The sequence below is a fragment of the Salmo salar genome, chromosome ssa22 (assembly GCF_905237065.1).
Source record: "Salmo salar chromosome ssa22, Ssal_v3.1, whole genome shotgun sequence".
Taxonomy (NCBI): Eukaryota; Metazoa; Chordata; class Actinopteri; order Salmoniformes; family Salmonidae; genus Salmo; species Salmo salar.
The window spans coordinates 29,882,377-29,905,021 of NC_059463.1; the positions used below are offsets into that span (position 1 = coordinate 29,882,377).

A 22,645-nucleotide genomic window follows, 5' to 3' on the forward strand; every position below is an offset into this window, starting at 1 on the left:
TACAAGCAACCACATGTAAATCCAATTTTAAACAATTTAACAAGACGTTTCCAAGGGCAACCCCCCTACATAAATATTACATTGTCAACAGGCAGCTTGTTTATAGCTGACCACTACTATGGTAAACATGCCCCACTTCTCCAGTCCTGCAAATGAGATGCCCAAACGAAGCTTCAGTCCCGTTCAGGGCAATGACTGAGCGACAACAATCCGTGATAGGCTATTTATGGCTCAAATAAGAAATGTACTACATTTACTAACAAATAACACCTAACATACCATTATCATTGAACAACATAAATTCATTTTTATCAAATAGCCTATCAGTTGGCATCGTCACTATTCTGCTGATAAAAATGCAACATGTAGGCTACCCTAAAGATGTATAATGGACAATTAACGTTCCACTAGCTAAACCACATTGCGATGCTAGCAGAGGCAACAACAGGCTTTGTGAACGCTAAATTAGTATATTAATGACAAATATTCTCCCCTTGCTTTCTAAAAATAATTGTCTACATCGCTTTATAATGATTTAAGCAGGCAATAAGGCTCTGTTGTTGGAAAACTAGTCTACAGACGAGCTTGTTTACTTCCTCCGCTAGTTAGCAAACGCAACGTAATAGGGCTGCTGCACACATCGTTGAAACTCCCTCATCGCATCCAGCATGAAATGACAAGGTGCTAAGACTCCACCGGCATTGTACCCTACCTGCCATGTCTCGCGTGGCTCGTGGACGGCATGAAACTCTCATTGTCCAGGTTTGAAGGGGAGCAGTTGCTTGTTGCCAGCGTGGTTTCGTTTAATGTGAGTCTCTCCGCGGCGTTCAATGACACTGAACGTAGAGGGTGGAGAGGATTTCAGAGCGCGCAAACGCAGCAGCAGATGCGCTACAACCGTTGCGTTTTAAGCACAGGCACGGAGATAGGGTTTGTGAGCCACTAGGTTGTGTTTTACTCTACCATAAATGAATTATCTTTTAAAATACAAATGTCCCTGTTTGTTTAACTAAGCCTATGTGGCAATGAGATCAGGGGTCCCAATAAGAGTTGAGTGGCGATGAGATCAGCAAGATTGAGATAATTCATAAACTCATATCTCTCTCTTTCACTCACACACACACACACACACACACACACACACACACACACACACACACACACACACACACACACACACACACACACACACACACACACACAAAATTCAAGGGAAGTTTTAGTCAGAGTTCAATGGAGGATTTTACAGATTTTATTTTAGAAAGGGCTTGATTGAGCATTGTATTCTTCACTAAAACAAATTTTTCAATTACGCATCATTATTTAACAGTGAATTAATTCAAAGTGAAAGACAAAAGTGAAAACTTCAAAAAACAACATGCTTGTGAAACCACATGCTTGTGAAAGCAGGGGGGTATTTCTCCTCTCAACCTGTTATCTCTACAGCCACTGCCCGCTGTAAGAATCCATCTCTGACTGGCTTGTGGTGTCATCTGCGGAGGAGAAGACAGACATGATGAGCTGCAGAACAGGCCTGACTTGAGATGACCCCAGGGTAAGCCGACATCACAGACTGTGATGAGATGAGATGGAGAGAGAGATACAATAGGTCCACCTTTATGATGCTGGAGGTATTGGCGTTTCTGGAATATCTCCCTCAGTGTACTCAGGACCAGGTCAGACTCTACAGCAGAGGGTGAGCCCACCTATGATACGTGCACACACACACACACACACACACCATTGTATCAACCTCATATCGCCATACATTGGACATAGTCTACGACTTTGATTGGCATGCCCCAGTCATGTTCTCTCACCGGTCTGAAGCTCATGGTCTTTCTGATCCTCTCAGCGTGTGCCCCTGCAGGAGGAGGGGGGGCGGGCATAGAAGGAGGTTGGGGGACCCAGGGGGGGAGAGGGCTCTTGGAGACATCTCGAGAGCTGACACTCCGTGTGAGGGGGGACGGGAGAGGAGGCAGAGGCCCCTTCCTCAGGGCCAGGGAGGTGGAGGTCCCTGTAGATCTGTTGGGTAAGGTCTTAGAGGCTGGACCTGTGAGAGACACCAAAACAATTCTGTCCTGTGTTCTTCAGTCCTGGCCCTGGAGACACACAGGGTGGGTGCACAGGCTTTTGTTCTAGCTTAGCACTAACACACCTGATTCAACTAATAATCAAGGCAATGCAAAAGAAGATCCCTCTTAGCCAGCAGGGGGCCTACCTCTGTTGTTCATGTCCCTGCTGTCAGCCATCACGCCCCCCAGACTGTAGATGAGGCTGCAGATGACTTTAGACGTGTGTCTGTCCTTCATATCCTTCTCGTTTTGCCTCTCCATCCTGACCAGCTTCCTCAGAGCAGGGTCCAGCTCTCTAGTCTGCACACAGGTGAGGATGATGATGCATGTGACATTACAATAGCATTGATGACTGTGATATAACAGATATAAATGTGCAATTAGAATTTTATGAATTATTCTATGATGATCATAATACGCTGTCGGATCAAAACCTTGTATTAAAAGCAATTACTCTCATCAATGTACTCTGTACATATCATGACTCTAGGACCAATAAAATGTATTCAAAATACCTTCTGAATTTCATTATTGTTAATTGGAGATAAGAGGTTTTCATCCGACAGCTACATAATAATGGTTATGTTGTGGATGTGTTAAAACAACAGTGGTGTCAGTGTTGTGCTCACACTGAGGCCTTGCTCTGGGTCCACTCTCACCTGGGACTCCTGTCTGTGGAGAACAGAGAAGATTAAATCAGCCATTTGTCTTTTACTCCATTCTAATGCAGCATCATAAAATATCTCTAATAGTGAATTGTCTGAGTCTGTCTGAGCTCCAGTGTGCAGATGTACTATATTTCTCACTCTGACTCATATGGAGATGGAGTGCTGATCTCAGATCGGCTCTGTTCCTGTTCACAGATACAGCCTGAGGAGGAATCCACACTGTCAGTATGGTTCATCTGCCCACTAGCTCTGTCTGAGAGAGGGGGAGAGAGAGAAAGATGTGGGGTTCAGCAAAAGAGAGCAAAATATAAAATGTTATGGGAGAAATAGAGTGAAAGAAGGAGACAGAGAGATGGGGGAAGAGGAGACAAGGAAGAGTAAGAAAGAAGAGGACTGGCTTGCCTGAAGCTGAGAGAGCTTATTATAATGTAAATGTAATCTGACGTGTGTGTGTTTCTCTCCAAACCTGGGGCTTGTTGGATCTGTCTCTCCACAGCTGCACAGAACCTCTCTGCCTCTGCCTCATCTGCAAAGTTCAGGCCCGCCTGGCAGTCCTAAACAAACACACACAGTCAGTGTGGGAGGTCATCAAGGACCAGAACAATAACCTTTTCAGAGCTATGCTATAAGCCAAAGCCTTTTATGAGCCAGTGCTATTATGAACATGTTACAGAACATAATAATGTAATTGAGCAGCAGCAGCTGAAAAATGAGCTCCTACAAATATTGAAATTTACATGGTTTTTAGAGTGAAGTACATCGGAAAAAAGCAAAAGAAAACTGCAAGACTGAAGAGGAGAAAAAACAAGCAACAAACAAAGAAGATAGGCTTTTGAAAAATAACTATTTTTCATAAAATTGTAGTTATCTTAGCTAGCTGAATTGTTTACCAGTTGCTAAGCAGTTGCTAGGGACTCTTTTGGAAGAAGCTAGCTAGCTAACGAAGAACAACAAAGAATATCTAGTTAACAGAAGAAAAGAAAGAGAAAATCAGGACAGAAGAAAAAGGATATCAAAGTGAAACAGTTCTCTAAAGACACAAGAGACAATAATACAAGAAACAACACTTCTGTAGCTTGTCAACTATGTGTCTGTCTATCCCTGTTCTCTCCCCTCTGCACAGGCCATACAAACGCTTCACACCGCGTGGCCGCTGCCACTCTAACCTGGTGGTCCCAGCGCGCATGACCCACGTGGAGTTCCAGGTCTCCGGCAGCCTCTGGAACTGCCGGTCTGCAGCCAACAAGGCTGAGTTCATCTCAGCCTATGCTACCCTCCAGTCCCTAGACTTCCTGGCGCTGACGGAAACATGGATTACCACAGATAACACTGCTACTCCTACTGCTCTCTCTTCGTCTGCCCACGTGTTCTCACATACCCCTAGAGCATCGAGCCAGCGGGGTGGTGGCACTGGAATCCTCATCTCTCCCAAGTGGACATTCTCTCTTTCTCCCCTGACCCATCTGTCTATCTCCTCATTTGAATTCCATGCTGTCACAGTTACCAGCCCTTTCAAGCTTAACATCCTTATCATTTATCGCCCTCCAGGTTCCCTTGGAGAGTTCATCAATGAGCTTGACGCCTTGATAAGTTCCTTTCCTGAAGATGGCTCACCTCTCACAGTTCTGGGTGACTTTAACCTCCCCACGTCTACCTTTGACTCATTCCTCTCTGCCTCCTTCTTTCCACTCCTCTCCTCTTTTGACCTCACCCTCTCACCTTCCCCCCCTACTCACAAGGCAGGCAATACGCTTGACCTCATCTTTACAAGATGCTGTTCTTCCACTAATCTCATTGCAACTCCCCTCCAAATCTCCGACCACTACCTTGTATCCTTTTCCCTCTTGCTCTCATCCAACACTTCTCACTCTGCCCCTACTCGGATGGTATTGCGCCGTCCCAACCTTCGCTCTCTCTCTCCCGCTACTCTCTCCTCTTCCATCCTATCATCTCTTCCCTCTGCTCAAACCTTCTCCAACCTATCTCCTGATTCTGCCTCCTCAACCCTCCTCTCCTCCCTTTCTGCATCCTTTGATTTTCTCTGTCCCCTATCCTCCAGGCCGGCTCGGTCTTCCCCTCCTGCTCCGTGGCTCGACGACTCACAGAACAGGGCTCCGGGCAGCCGAGCGGAAATGGAGGAAAACTCGCCTCCCTGCGGACCTGGCATCCTTTCACTCCCTCCTCTCTACATTCTCCTCTTCTGTCTCTGCTGCTAAAGCCACTTTCTATCACTCTAAATTCCAAGCATCTGCCTCTAACCCTAGGAAGCTCTTTGCTACCTTCTCCTCCCTCCTGAATCCTCCTCCCCCCCCTCCCTCTCTGCGGATGACTTCGTCAACCATTTTGAAAAGAAGGTTGACGATATCCGATCCTCGTTTGCTAAGTCAAACGACACCGCTGGTCCTGCTCACACTGCCCTACCCTGTGCTTTGACCTCTTTCTCCCCTCTCTCTCCAGATGAAATCTCGCGTCTTGTGACGGCCGGCCGCCCAACAACCTGCCCACTTGACCCTATCCCCTCCTCTCTTCTCCAGACCATTTCCGGAGACCTTCTCCCCTACCTCACCTCGCTCATCAACTCATCCTTGACCGCTGGCTACGTCCCTTCCATCTTCAAGAGAGCGAGAGTTGCACCCCTTCTGAAAAAACCTACACTCGATCCCTCCGATGTCAACAACTACAGACCAGTATCCCTTCTTTCTTTTCTCTCCAAAACTCTTGAACGTGCTGTCCTTGGCCAGCTCTCCTGCTATCTCTCTCAGAATGACCTTCTTGATCCTAATCAGTCAGGTTTCAAGACTGGGCATTCAACTGAGACTGCTCTTCTCTGTGTCACGGAGGCTCTCCGCACTGCTAAAGCTAACTCTCTCTCCTCTGCTCTCATCCTTCTAGACCTATCTGCTGCCTTTGATACTGTGAACCATCAGATCCTCCTCTCCACCCTCTCCGAGTTGGGCATCTCCGGCGCGGCCCACGCTTGGATTGCGTCCTACCTGACAGGTCGCTCCTACCAGGTGGCGTGGCGAGAATCTGTCTCCGCACCATGCGCTCTCACCACTGGTGTCCCCCAGGGCTCTGTTCTAGGCCCTCTCCTATTCTCGCTATACACCAAGTCACTTGGCTCTGTCATATCCTCACATGGTCTCTCCTATCATTGCTATGCAGACGACACACAATTAATCTTCTCCTTTCCCCCTTCTGATAACCAGGCGGCGAATCGCATCTCTGCATGTCTGTCAGACATATCAGTGTGGATGACGGATCACCACCTCAAGCTGAACCTCGGCAAGACGGAGCTGCTCTTCCTCCCGGGGAAGGACTGCCCGTTCCATGATCTCGCCATCACGGTTGACAACTCCCTTGTGTCCTCCTCCCAGAGTGCTAAGAACCTTGGCGTGATCCTGGACAACACCCTGCCGTTCTCCACTAACATCAAGGCGGTGACCCGATCCTGTAGGTTCATGCTCTACAACATTCGCAGAGTACGACCCTGCCTCACACAGGAAGCGGCGCAGGTCCTAATCCAGGCACTTGTTATCTCCCGTCTGGATTACTGCAACTCGCTGTTGGCTGGGCTCCCTGCCTGTGCCATTAAACCCCTACAACTCATCCAGAACGCCGCAGCCCGTCTGGTGTTCAACCTTCCCAAGTTCTCTCACGTCACCCCGCTCCTCCGCTCTCTCCACTGGCTTCCAGTTGAAGCTCGCATCCGCTACAAGACCATGGTGATTGCCTACGGAGCTGTGAAGGGAATGGCACCTCCATACCTTCAGGCTCTGATCAGGCCCTACACCCAAACAAGGGCACTGCGTTCATCCACCTCTGGCCTGCTGGCCCCCCTACCTCTGAGGAAGCACAGTTCCCGCTCAGCCCAGTCAAAACTGTTCGCTGCTCTGGCACCCCAATGGTGGAACAAGCTCCCTCACGACGCCAGGACAGCGGAGTCAATCACCACCTTCCGGAGACACCTGAAACCCCACCTCTTTAAGGAATACCTAGGATAGGATAAAGTAATCCTTCTAACCCCCCCCTTAAAAGATTTAGATGCACTATTGTAAAGTGGTTGTTCCACTGGATATCATAAGGTGAATGCACCAATTTGTAAGTCGCTCTGGATAAGAGCGTCTGCTAAATGACTTAAATGTAAAAATGTAAATGTAGAACCAACCAACCAATGAACTCACATAACCCTGTAGGCCTAACCCTAACCCTAGCTCCACACCCTGGCTCAACCCTAACCCTAGCATTAACCTAACCCCAACCCTAGCATAACCTTAACCCTAGTCTCAACCCTAACCCTATCACTAATTTAATATCCACTCACCGGCTCAACCCTAGTCTCAGCCCTAATCCTAGCTTCATGTTCACACCAGGCTCAACCCTAACCCTAAACATTAACCTAACCCCAAACCTAGCATAACCCTAACCCTCAACCCTAACCCTATCACTAGCTTAATATCCACATACCGGCTCAACCCTAGCTTCATGTCGACCCCAGGCTCAACCCTAACCCTAAACATTACCCTAACCCTGTTTCAACTCTAATCTTCAGCCACCACAACCCTAACCCATTTAATAGCAGAATGGTTAATATGCCCTTAAAAGCTGTTCCATGAGCAGTTTTGTTGCTTTGGTCATCAGGGTTGAAACATAATTATAGAGTTCTGTTTGATAAGAGGATAACAACTCTTTAGATGTGATTTCTGGGCATGTCACTTACATTTGCAGGGAAGGTGTGGAAGTAGGGGTGCGGTGCAGAGTATCTAAAAGGAACATACAGCTCCTGTTCCCACAGCAACTTAGATCTCTGGTAGGGAGAAAGAGAGTAGATTAGATAATTAAGTGTACATAAAGTTGATTGGAGGCACACAAGACACACTCCCCACCTCTCATCATGAGCCGCCGGGCTGTTACCAAGAACCACATACCGGATTTTTAACAGGGTCGTTAGCAAATGAGTTTTCATAGTATTTTCTGTGGCTACCTAGCTCAAATTCTAGATGTCGGATTAAAACGAGACTATAGCATCTATAAAGTGACCATTAGACTTACATTTTTTTGTATTGACTAAATTTGTAGGTGCAAAAGTTTTTATTAAATTGATAATTTATCTCACAAATACATTTCCGTCCATTAAGAAACAACAATGTGCTAACTTTTTGTAGCATTACTGACAATGCTAACAGATTTTTTAGCCAAAGCTCAAAGTTTTAACACCGTGTCGGTTGCTTGGCAACAACACAGCTGCTTGCATCGGCTGCCAGTCATAATAATTATATATGCAAACACATCTAGGCTACTGTAGATAGCTAGCTATATGGTGGTATTCAAGCTGAGGTTAATCAATAAATATAAGCAGATATTTTAACTAGCTACGTAGCTATCTTGCTAACGTTACCTAGCTAGCTTGTACAAAGTACAGCAGCTAGCCACTGTAGCTAGCTAACACCAGTTAGCTGAAAGCTAGCTAAACGAACAGGCAAATAAAGGAAGTGTCACAGATTTCTTCGTCGCTAGATGATATAGCGAAATCATCGTCGGAGAATGTGGACCAATACGCAGAGGAGTTAGTGCTCATCAATTAAACGAATGTGAACACGGAGGAAAAACAAGAAAACGAAATAAGACTAGTGACAGTTTTACAGGCATAAATAACGCAGTGCAAAATACAACTACCCACAAAACACAAAGACAAACACACCCTATTATATAGGACTCCCAATCAAAGGCAACTCAACACACCTGCCTTCAATTGGGAGTCCAACCCCAATTAACTATACATAGAAAAACAAACCTAGAACCTATACCAACAACTAACACCCCACTACACCACACACAAAACCCCAAAATACAAAACAAATATACCTCTGCCACGTCCTGACCAAAATATAATACAAATAATACCTAAATATTGGTCAGGACGTGACAGGAAGCTTGCCAATTAATGTGGTTTTATTTTGATTAGCTAGGTAGCTATACCAGTCAGATCAGAACATTGGCATGGTCACTAACCAACAAGTGAGGAAAGCTACTTAGCTATATTTTTTTTCAAGTAAGGTTTTCAAATAAGGGTGAAGTTATATCATGTGCAAACTGCTTAGCTAGACACTTGTGTGTAATTGGAGAACAAACAAATATGCACAAATAAGCTAGCAAACATCCTTGGCTGCTATGATAACGCATGACTGTAACGTTAGCTAACATGTATAGCCAGTTCATGCGCCACAAGATCATACTTTCTTACACTCAACATAGCTAGGTAAGGTTAGTTACGTTCAGTTTAAAACCACCAAACTTTGAGAAACTGCCTCGCTAATAACATTAATTTGCATTGCACAGACCAAGCTACAGTAAGAATCTTAAGGATCGTACCCTTTTTTTCAATTTTCGCTTAAAATGACATACCCAAATCTAACTGCCTGTAGCTCAGGACCTGAAGCAAGGATATGCATATTCTTGATACAATTTGAAAGGAAACACTTTGAAGTTTGTGGAAATGTGAATTAATGTAGGAGAATATAACACAAAGAAAAATCATTCATTTTCTGTTATTATTTTTTTCAGAATCTTTGAAATGCAAGAGAAAGGCAATACTTTCAGAATGGAGTCTAGGTGCATTTAGATTTTTGCCACCAGATGGCAGCAGTGTGTGTGCAACGTTTCAGACTGATCCAGTGAAGAATTACATTACTGCACAATATTTTGTATCTAGTCTGCCAAGAGATTGCCCAAATGTGCCGAATTGGTCAATTGATACATTTTCAAGTGCATAACTATAGAGAACATATGGAACCTGCTATGGAACCCTGACCTGTTCACCGGACGTGCTTGTTGCACCCTCGACAACTACTATGATTATTATTATTTGACCATGCTGGTCATTTATGAACATTTTAACATTTTAACATTTTGACCATGTTCTGTTATAATATCCACCCTGCACAGCCAGAAGAGGACTGGCCACCCCTCATAGCCTGGTTCCTCTCTAGGTTTCTTCCTAGGTTTTTGGCCTTTCTAGGGAGTTTTTCCTAGGGAGTTTTTCCTAGCCACCGTGCTTCTTTCACATGCTTTGCTTGCTGTTTGGGGTTTTAGGCTGGGTTTCTGTACAGCACTTTGAGAATATCAGCTGATGTACGAAGGGCTATATAAAAATAAATTTGATTTGATATAAAAATGCTATGGTAATAAAAAATGTAAGTTTACACACTCCCAGGAATGTCATACATGATGGATAATTAGCTTATACACTAACTTTCACACATCTAGATGGCCGGGCAGGGTGCAGAAATACCGCATGGCCATCTAGATGTGTGTCTTAGTCTAGTCTTCTTCTTCTCTGTTGAGTTTCAGAGGGTCTTACCATTTCGTAACATTCAGCTCATGCTGTCGGTCACGCTGGTCTGTATTTAAATTGCAACCATTTCAACGTGTAGCCACCACTTTCTGTTCTGTTAGTTTTAAACCATTTTACATGCCAGTAGCAACCCGGCAATGTACTGGTCTCAATGGTTGATTATTCAGGGTACAGCTACAATCACTTTACACACCGGCAGCAACCCGGCATGTTTTGGTCTAATAGTTTTAAACCATTTTACACACCAGTAGCAACCTGGCAATGTACTGGTCTAATGTACATTTTGTTAGCAGTCCTTTTATGCACTCTGTAAAAAAGAGGCGATCCATCCTGTTGGCATAATGTCTGTGCTCATGTCGGCATGGTTACTGACTGGGTAATACTTTCTATGACAACAATTATCTCATTTAGAAGGCTAAAAACATCTTGCGGTCTTTTCACAAATAGTTTCATATTTAATCATATACGTTTTACAACATTTAGATGTAAACCTAATCCCTTGAATGCGTACACCTCCAGAGATGCAGTTATTTAGTTATACCATCCTTAATGATATCATTAAACAACAACTGATTTGACATGATTATTGTTTGGAGCCCCAATTTCCCAAATTATTTATGTTAGAAATATTGTTTCAACGTCCAATCTTTTGATGTTAAATTATTTCAAAGTCTCTCTCTGTTGTAACACTCAGACATTCCAGTCTCAATCCTGTAAAGGCAAGAGAGAGAGAACGTTTACGACCGGTCATTAAGTCACACAACCGGCCCAACTTCCCTCCCTGGTGGGAGAGAGAGGGGGGGCTCTCTTTGATCCTCACCCATGAGGGAAAGTCATAACAGGGGATACCTAGTCAGTTGTACAACTGAACACATTCAACCTAATGTGTCTCCTGCATTTAACCCAAACCCTCTGAATCAGAGAAGTGCGGGGGGCTGCCTTAATCGACATTAGCATCATTGGCACCCGGTTGTCGTTGGGGATTAACTACCTTGCTCAAGGGCAGAACGACAGATTTTTTTCACCTTGCCGACTCGGGGATTCAAACCAGCAACCTTTTGGTTACTGGCCCAACGCTCTTAACTGCTAGGCTACCTGGGTGACATGTCTGGTGGGTATGCAGTGGCATGTCTGGTGGGTATGCAGCTTCCAGGAATTGTGGACAAATCCTTGCGACATGGGGCTGTGCATTATCATGCTGGAACATGAGGTGATGGCGGCGGATGAATGGCACGACAATGGGCCTCAGGATCTCATCGGGGTATCTCTGTGCATTCAAATTACCATCGATAAAATGCAATTGTGTTCGTTGTCCATAGCTTATGCCTGCCCATACCATAACCCCACCGCCACCACGGGGCACTCTGTTCACTACGTTGATATCAGCAAACCGCTTGCCCATATGACACCGTACACTCTGTCTGCCATCTGCCCGGTAAAGTTGAAACCGGGATTCACCTGTGAAGAGCACACTTCTCCAGCGTGCCAGTGGCCATCGAAGGTGAGCATTTCCTCACTGAAGTAGGTTACGATGCCGAACTGCAGTCAGGTCAAGACCCTGGTGAGGACGATGAGCACGCAGATAAGATTCCCTAAGACAGTTTCTGACAGTTTGTGCAGAAATTCTTTGGTTGTGCAAACCCACAGTTTCATCAGCAGTCCGGGTGGCTGGTCTCAGACGATCCCTCAGGTGAAGAAGCCGGATGTGGTGGTCCTGGGCTGGCGTGGTTACACGTGGTCTGCAGTTGTGAGGCCGGTTGGACGTACTATCAAATTCTCTAAAACATTGTTGGAGGCAGCTTATGCTAGGGAAATTAACATTACATTCTCTGGCAACAGCACTGGTGGACATTCCTGCAGTCAGCATGCCAATTGCACACTCCCTCAAAACTTGAGACATCTGTGGCATTGTGTTGTGTGACAAAACTGCACATTTTAGAGTGGCCTTTTATTGTCCCTAGCACAAGGTGCACCGGTGTAAAAAAACATGGAAATGAAAAACATAAATATTTTAAGTGAGAAGTAGGCATTTTTCTGAAACCCCAAAATAAAGGACATTCACATGAGCACAACAATGTCTATTCCACCCATGCTCTACCAAGGTTTTCCAGCACACAGCTTTGACCTATTACAGTAGCTACAGTACCAGTCAAAAGTTTGGACACACCTACGCATTCAAGGGATTTCTTTATTTGTAAATGTTTTTACATTGTTAAATAATAGTGAAGACATCACAACTATGAAATAACACATATGGAATCATGTACTAACCAAAAAAGTGTTAAACAAATCAAAATATATTTTATATTTGAGATTCTTCAAAGTAGCCACCCTTTGCCTTGATGACAGCTTTGCACACTCTTGGCATTTTCTCAACCACCTTCACCTGGAATGCTTTTTCAACAGTCTTGAAGGAGTTCCCACATATGCTGAGCACTTGTTAGCTGTTTTTCCTTCACTCTGTGGTCCAACTCATCCCACACCATCTCAATTGGGTTGAGGTCAGGTGATTGTGGAGGCCAGGTCATCTGACGCAGCACTCCATGACTCTCCTTCTTGGTCAAATAGCCCTTACACAGCCTGGAGGTGTGTTGGGTCATTGTCCTGTTGAAAAACAAATGATAGCCCCTCTAAGCGCAAACCAGATGGGATGGTGTATTGCTGTAGAATGCTGTGGTAGCCATGCTGGTTAAGTGTGCCTTAAATTCTAAATAAATCACAGACAGTGTCACCAGCAAAGCAACCTCACACCATTACACCTCCTCCTCCATGCTTCATGGTGAGAACCACACATGCAGAGATCATCCGTTCACCTACTCTGGGTCTCACAAAGACACGGCGGTTGGAACCAAAAATCTTAAATTTGGACTCATCAGACCAAAGGACATTTTCACCGGTCTATTGTCCATTGTTCGTGTTTCTTGGCCCAAGCAAGTCTCTTCTTCTTATTGGTGTTCTTTAGTAATGGTTTCTTTGCAGCAATTCGACCTTGAAGGCCTGATTCACACAGTCTCCTCTGAACAGTTGATGTTGAGATGTGTCTGTTACTTGAACTGTGTGAAGCATTTATTTGGGCTGAAATGTCTGAGGCTGGTAACTCTAATGAACTTATCCTCTGCAGCAGAGGTAACTCTAGGTCTTCTATTCTTGTTGCGGTCCTCATGAGAGACAGTTTCATCATAGCACTTGATGGTTTTTGCGACTGCACTTGAAACTTTAAAAGTTATTGACATTTTCTGTATTGACTGACCTTCATGTCTTAAAGTAATGATGGACTGTCGTTTCTTTGTTTATTTGAGCTGTTCTAGCCATAATATAGATTTGGTCTTTTACCAAATAGGGCTATCTTCTCAGGAATCAGCTAACCTGGAGTCGAATCAATGAGACGCGATTGGAGATTTTGGTTAGAGCTGCCCTGCCCCATAAAAACCACTTGCAAAACGTGAGTTTGCTATTCACAAGAAGGATTGCCTGATGTGAACCAAGCCTCGAACAAATGAGATCTCAGAAGACCTAAGATTAAGAATTGTTGCCTTGGATAATGCTGGAAATGGTTACAAATGTATCTCTAAAAGAAAGTCCACATTAAGATACATTGTCTATAAATGGAGAAACTTCAGCACTGTTGCTACTCTCCCTAGGAGTGGCCGTCCTGCAAAGAGGACTGCAAAAGCACAGCGCAGAATGCTCAATGAGGTTAAGAAGAATCCTAGAGTGTCAGCTAAAGACTTACAGAAATCTCTGGAAGATGCTAACATCTCTGTTGACGAGTCTACATTACGTAAAACACTAAACAAGAATGGCGTTCATGGGATGACACCATGGATGAAGCCACTGCTGTTCAAAAAAAAACATTGCTGCACGTCTGAAGTTCGCAAAAGAGCAACTGGATGTTCCACAGCGCTTCTGGCAAAATATTCTGTGGACAGATTAAACTAAAGTTGAGTTGTTTGGAAGGAACACACAACACTATGTGTGGAAAAAAAGGCACAGCACACCAACATCAAAACATCATCACAGGTGGAGGGAGCATCATGGTTTGGGGCTGCTTTGCTGCCTCAGGGTCTGGACATCTTGCTATCATCGACGGATAAATTAATTCCCAAGTTTATCAAGACATTTTGCAGGAGAATGTAAGGCTATCTGTCGCCAATTGAAGCTCAACAGAAGTTAGATGATGCAACAGGACAACAACCCAGAAGACAAGTAAATCAACAACAGAATGGCTTGAACAGAAGAAAATATTCCTTCTGGAGTGGCCCAGTCAGTCCTGACCTCAACCCGATTGAGATGCTGTGGCATGACCTCAAGAGAGCGGTTCACACCAGACATCCCAAGAATATTGTGGAACTGAAACAGTTTTGTAAAGAGGAATGGTTCAAAATTCCTCCTGACCGTTATGCAGGTCTGATCCGCAACTACAGAAAACGTTTGGTTGAGGTTATTGCTGTCAAAGAAGGGTCAACTTGTTATTAAATCCAAGGGTTCACATACTTCCAACCTGCACTGTGAATGTTTACACAGTGTCTTCAATAAAGACATGAACAATTATAATTGTTTATGTGTTATCAGTTCAAGCAGACTGTGTTTGTCTATTGTTGTGACTTAGATGAAGATCAGATCAAATTTTATGACCAATTTATGCAGAAATCCAGGTAATTCTAAAGGGTTCACATACTTTTTCTTCACACTGTATATATCATGTTGCTGTAATTATTTTTTAGATATAGGCCTATTGTAAATCTGTATTATTGTTGCGTCCCCATCATTATTGCAAAAAGAAATACAAGTACAAACATAACTTTAAGCTACATATTATTTTGACAGAGGTAATGAACTGTCCATTCATCAACACAGAAATGTATAAAACAGGACCATGTTTGAAACACCAGTGGTTCTGAGCTTAAGTCAATATTACACAGTCAAGCTAACAGTTACAGAAATCAGGAATGCAAAAAGGCTCTATCTACATGAGCTACTGTGTCCAACACACCACCACCTGTTATGTTGTGTGCCTACTGACCAAAAAAGCATGTTATTATGATTATGTATTGCTAAAATAAAGGTTTAAGGAAATACAGGCATGCACCACATTACTACAAGCCAAAACAGCCCAAGCCTAATGCCTTGTAAGTATAAAAGCAAAGCTCGCTTTCATTTCATAAAAATTATCTTTAAAAGGTAGCGCAATGGGATAATGTCATACTGGTGTGTGAAGAATCCAAAACTTTACCTTGTACGCGGTACAAATCCCATTATTGTGGAAGCACGTCCTCTAAGAGTATGAATTTGACTTTTTAAGAAGGTTTGAATTCTAAGCAACCTGCATACACATAGTTTGAAGTACATTACCAACATAGCTACTGTAGTAGGTCAAAGCTGTGTACTGGAAAACCTTGGTAGAGCATGGGTGGAGTAGGAATTGTGGTGCTCATGTGAGTTTCCTTTATTTTTCGGCTTCAGACCAATTCCTACTTCTCATTTAAAACTTTGTTTTTGTTTTTAAATAAAATGCAGTTAATTGTCATCAGTAATATACAAAACAAAAACACATGGACACACCCTTTAACACAAAGCCTATTGTTTTTTAAGGAACCTGTGCGCTCACGGTGACTGGTAAAGACATGAAAAAAAACTGTCATAGCCAAAAAACACATGCATACAGACACACACACACACACACACACACACACACACACACACACACACACACACACACACACACACACACACACACACACACACACACACACACACACACACACACACACACACACACACACACACACACACACGGAGAGAGATAAAGAGATTCCAATGAGGCCTGCTCTATGGAAACTGAATAAACAGGTCAACCTGGTATCTTGCCAGAGGTCAGAAGCACTTCCTGCTTTTAGTTTTAAACCAGAGACACAATGAAAACAGCCATGACAACTTAACTGCCATAAAAATAATAACAAATAAAATTAAATATGATATTTATGCACACTATATGGTCTCATACTATTCTGATTGCTGATTAAAAAAAAATGTAAATAGTATAAGTATTGAGAGAGAGAGAGAGAGAGAGAGAGAGAGAGGTAACTCCTCTGAAGGTCTGAGTGTCTGGTGAAGCAGGTGTTATGACTCGTTTGGTGGTGGTTCCTCTGACCTTGACGCAGTACACACGCAGGAAGTAGGAGTGTTGTGAGCGGTCTTCGACCAGACACACTACCCCACTGCCCTCATGCCTCCACACCGGACGCCCAGGGAAGGACACATACACCTGGGCTACTGCTGAGACCACTGACTGAAACGGACACACACACACATATACACACTCACAATTTGTAACAGGTTACAGATTAGGTTCACTATTTAACACACTAGCTCTCACAGTCTCACGACACAATTCAACGGTTAAGTTCAGGCATTAACTCCGAAATCTTAAGGTTAGGCATTAACTCCAAATGGTTGAGGTAAGGGTTAAGGTTTGGGATAGGCTTAAATGAAAAAAATCGCAAACAAATTGTCTATCGCTGGATTAGAATTTACAACCTTTGGAATCAGATGCTTATCCAAAAAATACTTGAAGGTAACAGTGCTCACTGTTGCCCCTAGTGGCCGGTTTCTATGTCATCTAATACTGACTTGTATCAAGGGTGACCTTGATAGTCTAATACTGACTTGTATCAAGGGTGACCTTGATAGTCTAATACTGACTTGTATCAAGGGTGACCTTGATAGTCTAATACTGACTTGTATCAAGGGTGACCTTGATAGTCCAATACTGACTTGTATCAAGGGTGACCTGGATGTACAATCTATATGATTGTACATTTTAAACTTGTTACTTACTATTAGGTTGTGGTATTCAAAATAGACGGCATTTGTATCAACCACAACCAAATTATCCCCTCTGCCCTCACACACAGCCCTTTCACCTGCAGGGCTTCACATGTGATTCACTATGACTGATAACACTGGAAAGTACCTCAGGACTTTCAAAGATCATCACCATCACTGACTGGATACTATATTTTATTGTTTGTTACTTATTTCATCTAATATTCTGTCTGCAAAGTTTTTAAAACCAAGAATACAATCGCCTACGTATTTATTTGGACAATGAAGCTAAAACTTTTAATTTGTCTCTATACTACATCATTTTCGATTTGAGATTAAATGTTTTCTGAAGTGACAGTTCAGAATGCCATGTTTTTATTTGAGGGTATTTGAATAAATATCTTTTTTAACATTGAGAAATTAATGCACTTTATGTACTGTTCCTTCAGAAAGTATTCCACCACTTTGTTATGTTACAAAGTGGGATTAAATTGGTCAGAATTCTACACAAAATACACTAATGCCAAAGTGGATGATGAGTGAGAAAGTTACAGATGCACAAAGATCATGCCCCAAATGCATGCTAACCTCTCACCAGTACCAATAACGGGGGTTAGCATTTTTTGGGGGGTATCATATTTATGACTCTAACTTCTTCACTCATCATTATTCATGATGCATGATTATATGTAATCATGTTAGCATCCACAATAATGTACAAGTGTTCAAAAACATCTTCTATTCTTATTTACAATAAAAGTGATTCCAAAATCACACAATACATTATTAACCATTCATTTATATTGGGCACAACATAATACGAAACACAACCAAAACAAACTGCAAATGCATCCAACAAGTTTGTAGAGTCACAAGCCTTATGTAGTCATTGCGTGCTAGGAATATGGGACCAAACAATAAATGTTTGACTGACTTTAATACACTATATGTGAATTTGTCCAATTATGACACGTTTAAATGGGGGGACTAGATACAAGTGCTTTCATTTCTAAACGATAAAACATATGTAAGAAAATATTCTCAAATAAAAGGTGACATTCGGTACTGTTGCTTCATATAAATAATTTCATCTCAAATCCAAAATTCTGGAGTCTAGTGCCAAATTAAACATTTTAGCTTCACTGTCCAAATAAATACTTAGTGGAGTATACATGTGGCAACAGTAGGGTTGGGTGGAGAACAACAGGGAAATGAGTGAGTCCTCACTGGCCATCAAGAGCTCAGATACATGAGAGAATGAGGATAAATACGGAGGGATAACCAGCAACAGAAAGTGTGAACAAAGAGAGAAAGAAGGAAGAATGTTACAGATGCCTCTAGGGGTTAAACTGACCTTACACTCGGCTCCCAGGAGAGTGAAGAGCAAAGCGTTCTCACGGACCGTCAAGAGGTTGCTGAAAACTGGACATCCACATCCCCCATTGCACGCCATCCCTCACTCCTTCTCTCTTTATTCTATCTCTCTCTCTTTTTATCAGCAATTCACTGAGAATTTCTGTCTATGTACCACACACTGCAGTCTCAGTCAGAGATCCAAGCTGTCCAAGTACATTTACAGTGCACAAAATGTGATTACGCTTACCGTCCAGTACATTCACTTAGTACATCTTCATGCAAATGTCTGTATGGGTATGCATGGTGTTTGAGGGACTGATGCGTATGTCAGATAAAAATATACAGGCATAGTACTGTTTTTCTCTGACACACACATCAGTCACTTAAACAGCCATGCATACAGATACACACATTTGCATGAGGAAGTACTGAGTGAAGGTGCTGTACTCCATGTGAGACCACATCTTCATACATGATGCATGATGACCCAAACTTTCTTAATAACAAACATTTATTTCATTAAAATAGTACCACTAAATTACATTTTTTTATTTAACCAGGCAAGTCAGTTAAGAACAAATTCTTATTTACAATGACGGCCTACACCGGCCAAACCCGGACAATGCTGGGCCAATTGTGCGCCGCCCTATGGAACTCCCAATCACAGCCAGTTGTGATACAGCCTGGATTCGAACCAAGGTGTCTGTAGTGACACCTCTAGCACTGAGATGCAGGGCCTTAGACCGCTGCGCCACCTGGGAGCCCACAAAACAAAAGCAATGATATTATTGATCAGCCTGTGGTCGGTCGGTCTGACTGAGCTGGAATCTCATATGTGCTGGTGACAGAACAAGTAAAGGAAAAAGAGAGAGATAAAAGCTTCCAATCTCACATCATTCTGATTACTGCCAACAGAGAACAAACTGCTGCCATCTCAATCTTGAAGGGGTCCAATTAAAAACACATGTTGACCAACAACAAATGAAAGAGGCTAGAATTTTCCTGACCACAAGATCTGACCAGGTCCAGAAAAAACTTGTGATCAGGAAAAACTCCTGGCCCTGGTGATGATTGGTCCAAATCATGGCCTTAACTCTTGAGCTCACAGTAATGAGCCTTAACTCTTGAGCTCACAGTACTTTTGCACTGTTTTGCTATGGCTGTATTCATCAATCTGGCAAGAGGGCAATATTTATTTTACAATAACGCTATGGCCTTTGGCTTGCAACTGGAATTGTTTATTTACAGTGCCTTCAGAAAGTATTCATACCCCTTGACTGTGTTACAGTCTGAATTCAAAATGTATTATTTTTGTCACCCATCTACACACAATACTCCATAATGACAAAGTGAAAATTAGATTTGACAAATTTTTGCTAATTTATTGAAAATGAAATAAATAAATGTCTAATTTACATAAGTATTCACACCCCTGAGTCAATAGTTTGTAGAAGCACCTTAGGTAGCAATTACAGCTGTGAGTCTTTCTGGGTAAGTCTTTAAGAACACCGGGATTGTGCAACATTTCCATATGATTATTTTCTAATTTCTTCAAGCTCTTTCAAATTGGTTATTGATCATTGCTAGACAACCATTTTCAGGTCTTCCCATAGATTTTCAAGTAAATTTAAGTCAAAACTGTAACTCGGCCACTAAGGAACATTCAATGTCTTCTTGGTAAGCAACTCCAGTGCATATTTGGCCTTCTGTTTTACGTTATTGTCCTGCTGAAAGGTGAATTAATCTCCCAGTGTCTGGTGGAAAGCAGACTGAACCAGGATTTCCTCTGGGATATTGCAAGTGCTTCGCTAAATTACGTTTTCTTTTTATCCTGAAAAACTCCCCAGTCCTTAATGATTACAAGCATACCTATAACATGATGCAGACAGCACTATACTATACTAATATGGAGAGTGGTACTCAGTAATTATACTGGACTTGCCCCAAACACAACACTTTGTATACAGGACAAAAAGTGAATTGCTTTGCCAAATGTTTTGCAGTATTACTTTAGTACCTTGTTGCAAACTTAATGCATGTTTTGGAATATTTTTTCTGTACAGGATTCCTTATTTTTACTCTGTCAATTAGGTTAGTATTGTGCAGTAACTACAATGTTGTTGATCCATCCTCAGTTTTCTCCTATCACAGCCATTAAACTCTGTAATTGTTTTAAAGTCACCATTTGCCTCATGGTGAAATTCCTCTCCGTCAACTGAGTTAGGAAGGATGCTTGTATCTTTGTAGTGACTGGGTGTATTGATACATCACCCAAAGTGTAATTAATAATTTCACCATGCTCAAAGGGATATTCAATGTCTGCTCTTAACAAACAAAACAATCACATCTACCAATAGGTGCCCCCTTCTTTGCGCGGCATTGGAAAACAAGATTAATTTTTTGTGGTTGAACCTGTGTTTGAAATTCAATGCTCGACTGAGGGACCTTACAGATAATTGTATGTGTGGCGTACAGAGATGAGGTAGTCATTAAAAAATAATGTTAAACACTATTATTGCACACAGAGGGAGTCCATGCAACTTATTATATGACTTGTTAAGCACATTTTTACTCGTGAATTATTTTAGGCTTGCCATAACAAAGGGGTTGAATACATATCAAATCAAATCAAATGCATTTATATAGCCCTTCCTACATCAGCCGATATCCCAAAGTGCTATACAGAAACCCAGCCTAAAACACCAAACAGCAAGCAATGCAGGTGCAGAAGCACGGTGGCTAGGAAAAACTCCCTAGAAAGGCCAAAACCTAGGAAGAAACCTAGAGAGGAACCAGGCTATGAGGGGTGGCCAGTCCTCTTCTAGCTGTGCCGGGTGGAGATTATAACAGAACATGGCCAAGACGTTCAAATGTTCATAAATGACCAGCATGGTCAAATAATAGGTCATTTACCACCTTCACAAGTGCAGTCTCAGTGCTATGATGGGGTCTAAAACCAGACTGAAGTGTTTCGTATACATTGTTTGTCTTCAGGAAGGCAGTGAGTTGCTGCGCAACAGATTTTTCTAAAATGTTTGACTCAAGACATTTCAAATTTATTTTCTAAAAACATGATTCCACTTTGACGTTATGGGGTATTGTGTATAGGCCAGTGAGAAATAAATTGAAATGTAATACATTTTAAGTTCACTCTGTAACACAACAAGGGGTGTGAATACGTTCTGAAGGCACTGTATGTCTGAGAAAAAAAACTTTTCAAGCCATATGATCTAGTACACAGTAAAAGTATAATAAAACATAGAAATACGATGATATGATAGTGAATCCATGACATGTGAATTAATAAGCCTTATTATACTTTATAATATGTCCATACGGGCCGGCTCTACTGGATGGCAAAGCCAGGCATGAACCTGTGCCCCCCAGTTTTCCCATAAACATAACAAATGGTATATGAATTACCATGCCCGGTTTCACCAATGTAGCGCCGCTGAGCCTGCCAGTAGCGCAGACCGGGACATAGGCTATATGCCGGTGTGCGCTCATCATCTGAGGAGGGTAGAGGGAGAGAGGGAGGATGTAATAATATTATATTTAGTAGTTAAAATAAAAAATGCATTCTGATTGGGGACCTCTAGCCATGCAATGTCATGAGGTACTGCCTTCATTACCTTGTTTAGGAAGCTCATTGAATCCCAGGGCGGTGTCAAATGTACCGGGTTTTTTTCTCACAGAGAGGGAAAAGGGTTGTCACATTTGCAGACAGCTACAGCTAGCTTTTGTTAAGTTTTGGAAGTGGCGTACTGAATAATTATAGCTAGTTGGCTAAGGTTTGATCACCATGGATATCCAAAAATGGCGGGGCACTGCCAAGAGCAAAAAAACTGAGGACCAGCATGTTGCAACCGATGCCGAACTCACCGAGCAGCCTGCTAGCCCGACCAACTAGGTTGAGGAGCCTAGCAGCAAATGCAATACCCGCTCATCCCCCACGCCACCTGCTTACCAACAAGACTGAGAAAAGACATGGCCTAGCACCAGCAGCATGAGTGTAACATCACAACAAGCACCTGCACCTCCGTTACCCCAGCAACTAGCACCTGACGACCTACAGTTGGCGATGAGGAGCCAGGACAGGTTTGTCTTACTCGGGCTGCATTTTCAGTGTGAGAAAGTGGGCTTTTTGTAGTGCCTGGTTCAAGGTCTGCATTTGGTTGTGGTACACACTATGTCGTCTGAGGAGGCAATAGAGGACATTTTCATTTTCATTTTCCCTGTACAATTTCTTTAGGAAACCCATGGTGGCTACACAGTACAATGGGGGAAAACAGAAAATACTTCTTGATCAGAGATGGACTGGCAACCTCACCATGGTGTCAGTCATTTTGAAATCAAGTGACAATATC

General features: G+C 42.8%; 2 protein-coding genes across 5 annotated transcripts in view; both read right to left on the reverse strand.

The window, feature by feature from the left end:
* Positions 1-865, reverse strand: part of LOC106583201 (6-phosphofructo-2-kinase/fructose-2,6-bisphosphatase 4) — a 57,879-nt gene extending 57,014 nt beyond the window's left edge. For both annotated transcript variants that reach the window (XM_014167109.2, XM_045705433.1), the window contains exon 1: positions 713-865. In XM_014167109.2, coding sequence (XP_014022584.1) covers positions 713-755 — 43 coding nt within the window. In that variant the 5' untranslated portion in view covers positions 756-865. The remainder of the gene's footprint in view (positions 1-712) is intronic.
* A 364-nt stretch (positions 866-1,229) lies between these two features.
* Positions 1,230-18,520, reverse strand: LOC106583152 (wiskott-Aldrich syndrome protein homolog). 3 transcript variants are annotated; one of them, XM_014167008.2, is made up of 10 exons: positions 18,277-18,520; positions 16,249-16,386; positions 7,464-7,550; positions 3,210-3,297; positions 2,882-2,996; positions 2,705-2,747; positions 2,222-2,375; positions 1,821-2,053; positions 1,616-1,706; positions 1,230-1,493 (listed from the first exon to the last, which is right to left on the reverse strand). In XM_014167008.2, the coding sequence occupies exons 1-10, from the start codon at positions 18,373-18,375 to the stop codon at positions 1,441-1,443; spliced, it is 1,101 nt and encodes a 366-aa protein (XP_014022483.1). In that variant the 5' UTR covers positions 18,376-18,520; the 3' UTR covers positions 1,230-1,440. The 3 variants fall into 3 exon arrangements, with proteins under 3 accessions (XP_014022483.1, XP_014022482.1, XP_014022481.1); XM_014167007.2 differs by having other exon boundaries at positions 1,230-1,706; positions 2,735-2,747; XM_014167006.2 differs by having other exon boundaries at positions 1,230-1,706.
* Between the last annotated feature and the right edge of the window lie 4,125 nt (positions 18,521-22,645).

Bases quoted from the DNA above. Each gene is read 5' to 3' on its own strand.
- LOC106583152 (XM_014167006.2), bottom strand. From the start codon at position 18,375: ATGGCGTGCAATGGGGGATGTGGATGTCCAGTTTTCAGCAACCTCTTG. The intron at 2,376-2,704 runs GTGAGCACAACA...ACCTGTGTGCAG, and splicing joins ACCCAGAGCAAGGCCTCAGT to ACTAGAGAGCTGGACCCTGC. The intron at 2,054-2,221 runs GTAGGCCCCCTG...TGTCTCTCACAG, and splicing joins CAGGGACATGAACAACAGAG to GTCCAGCCTCTAAGACCTTA.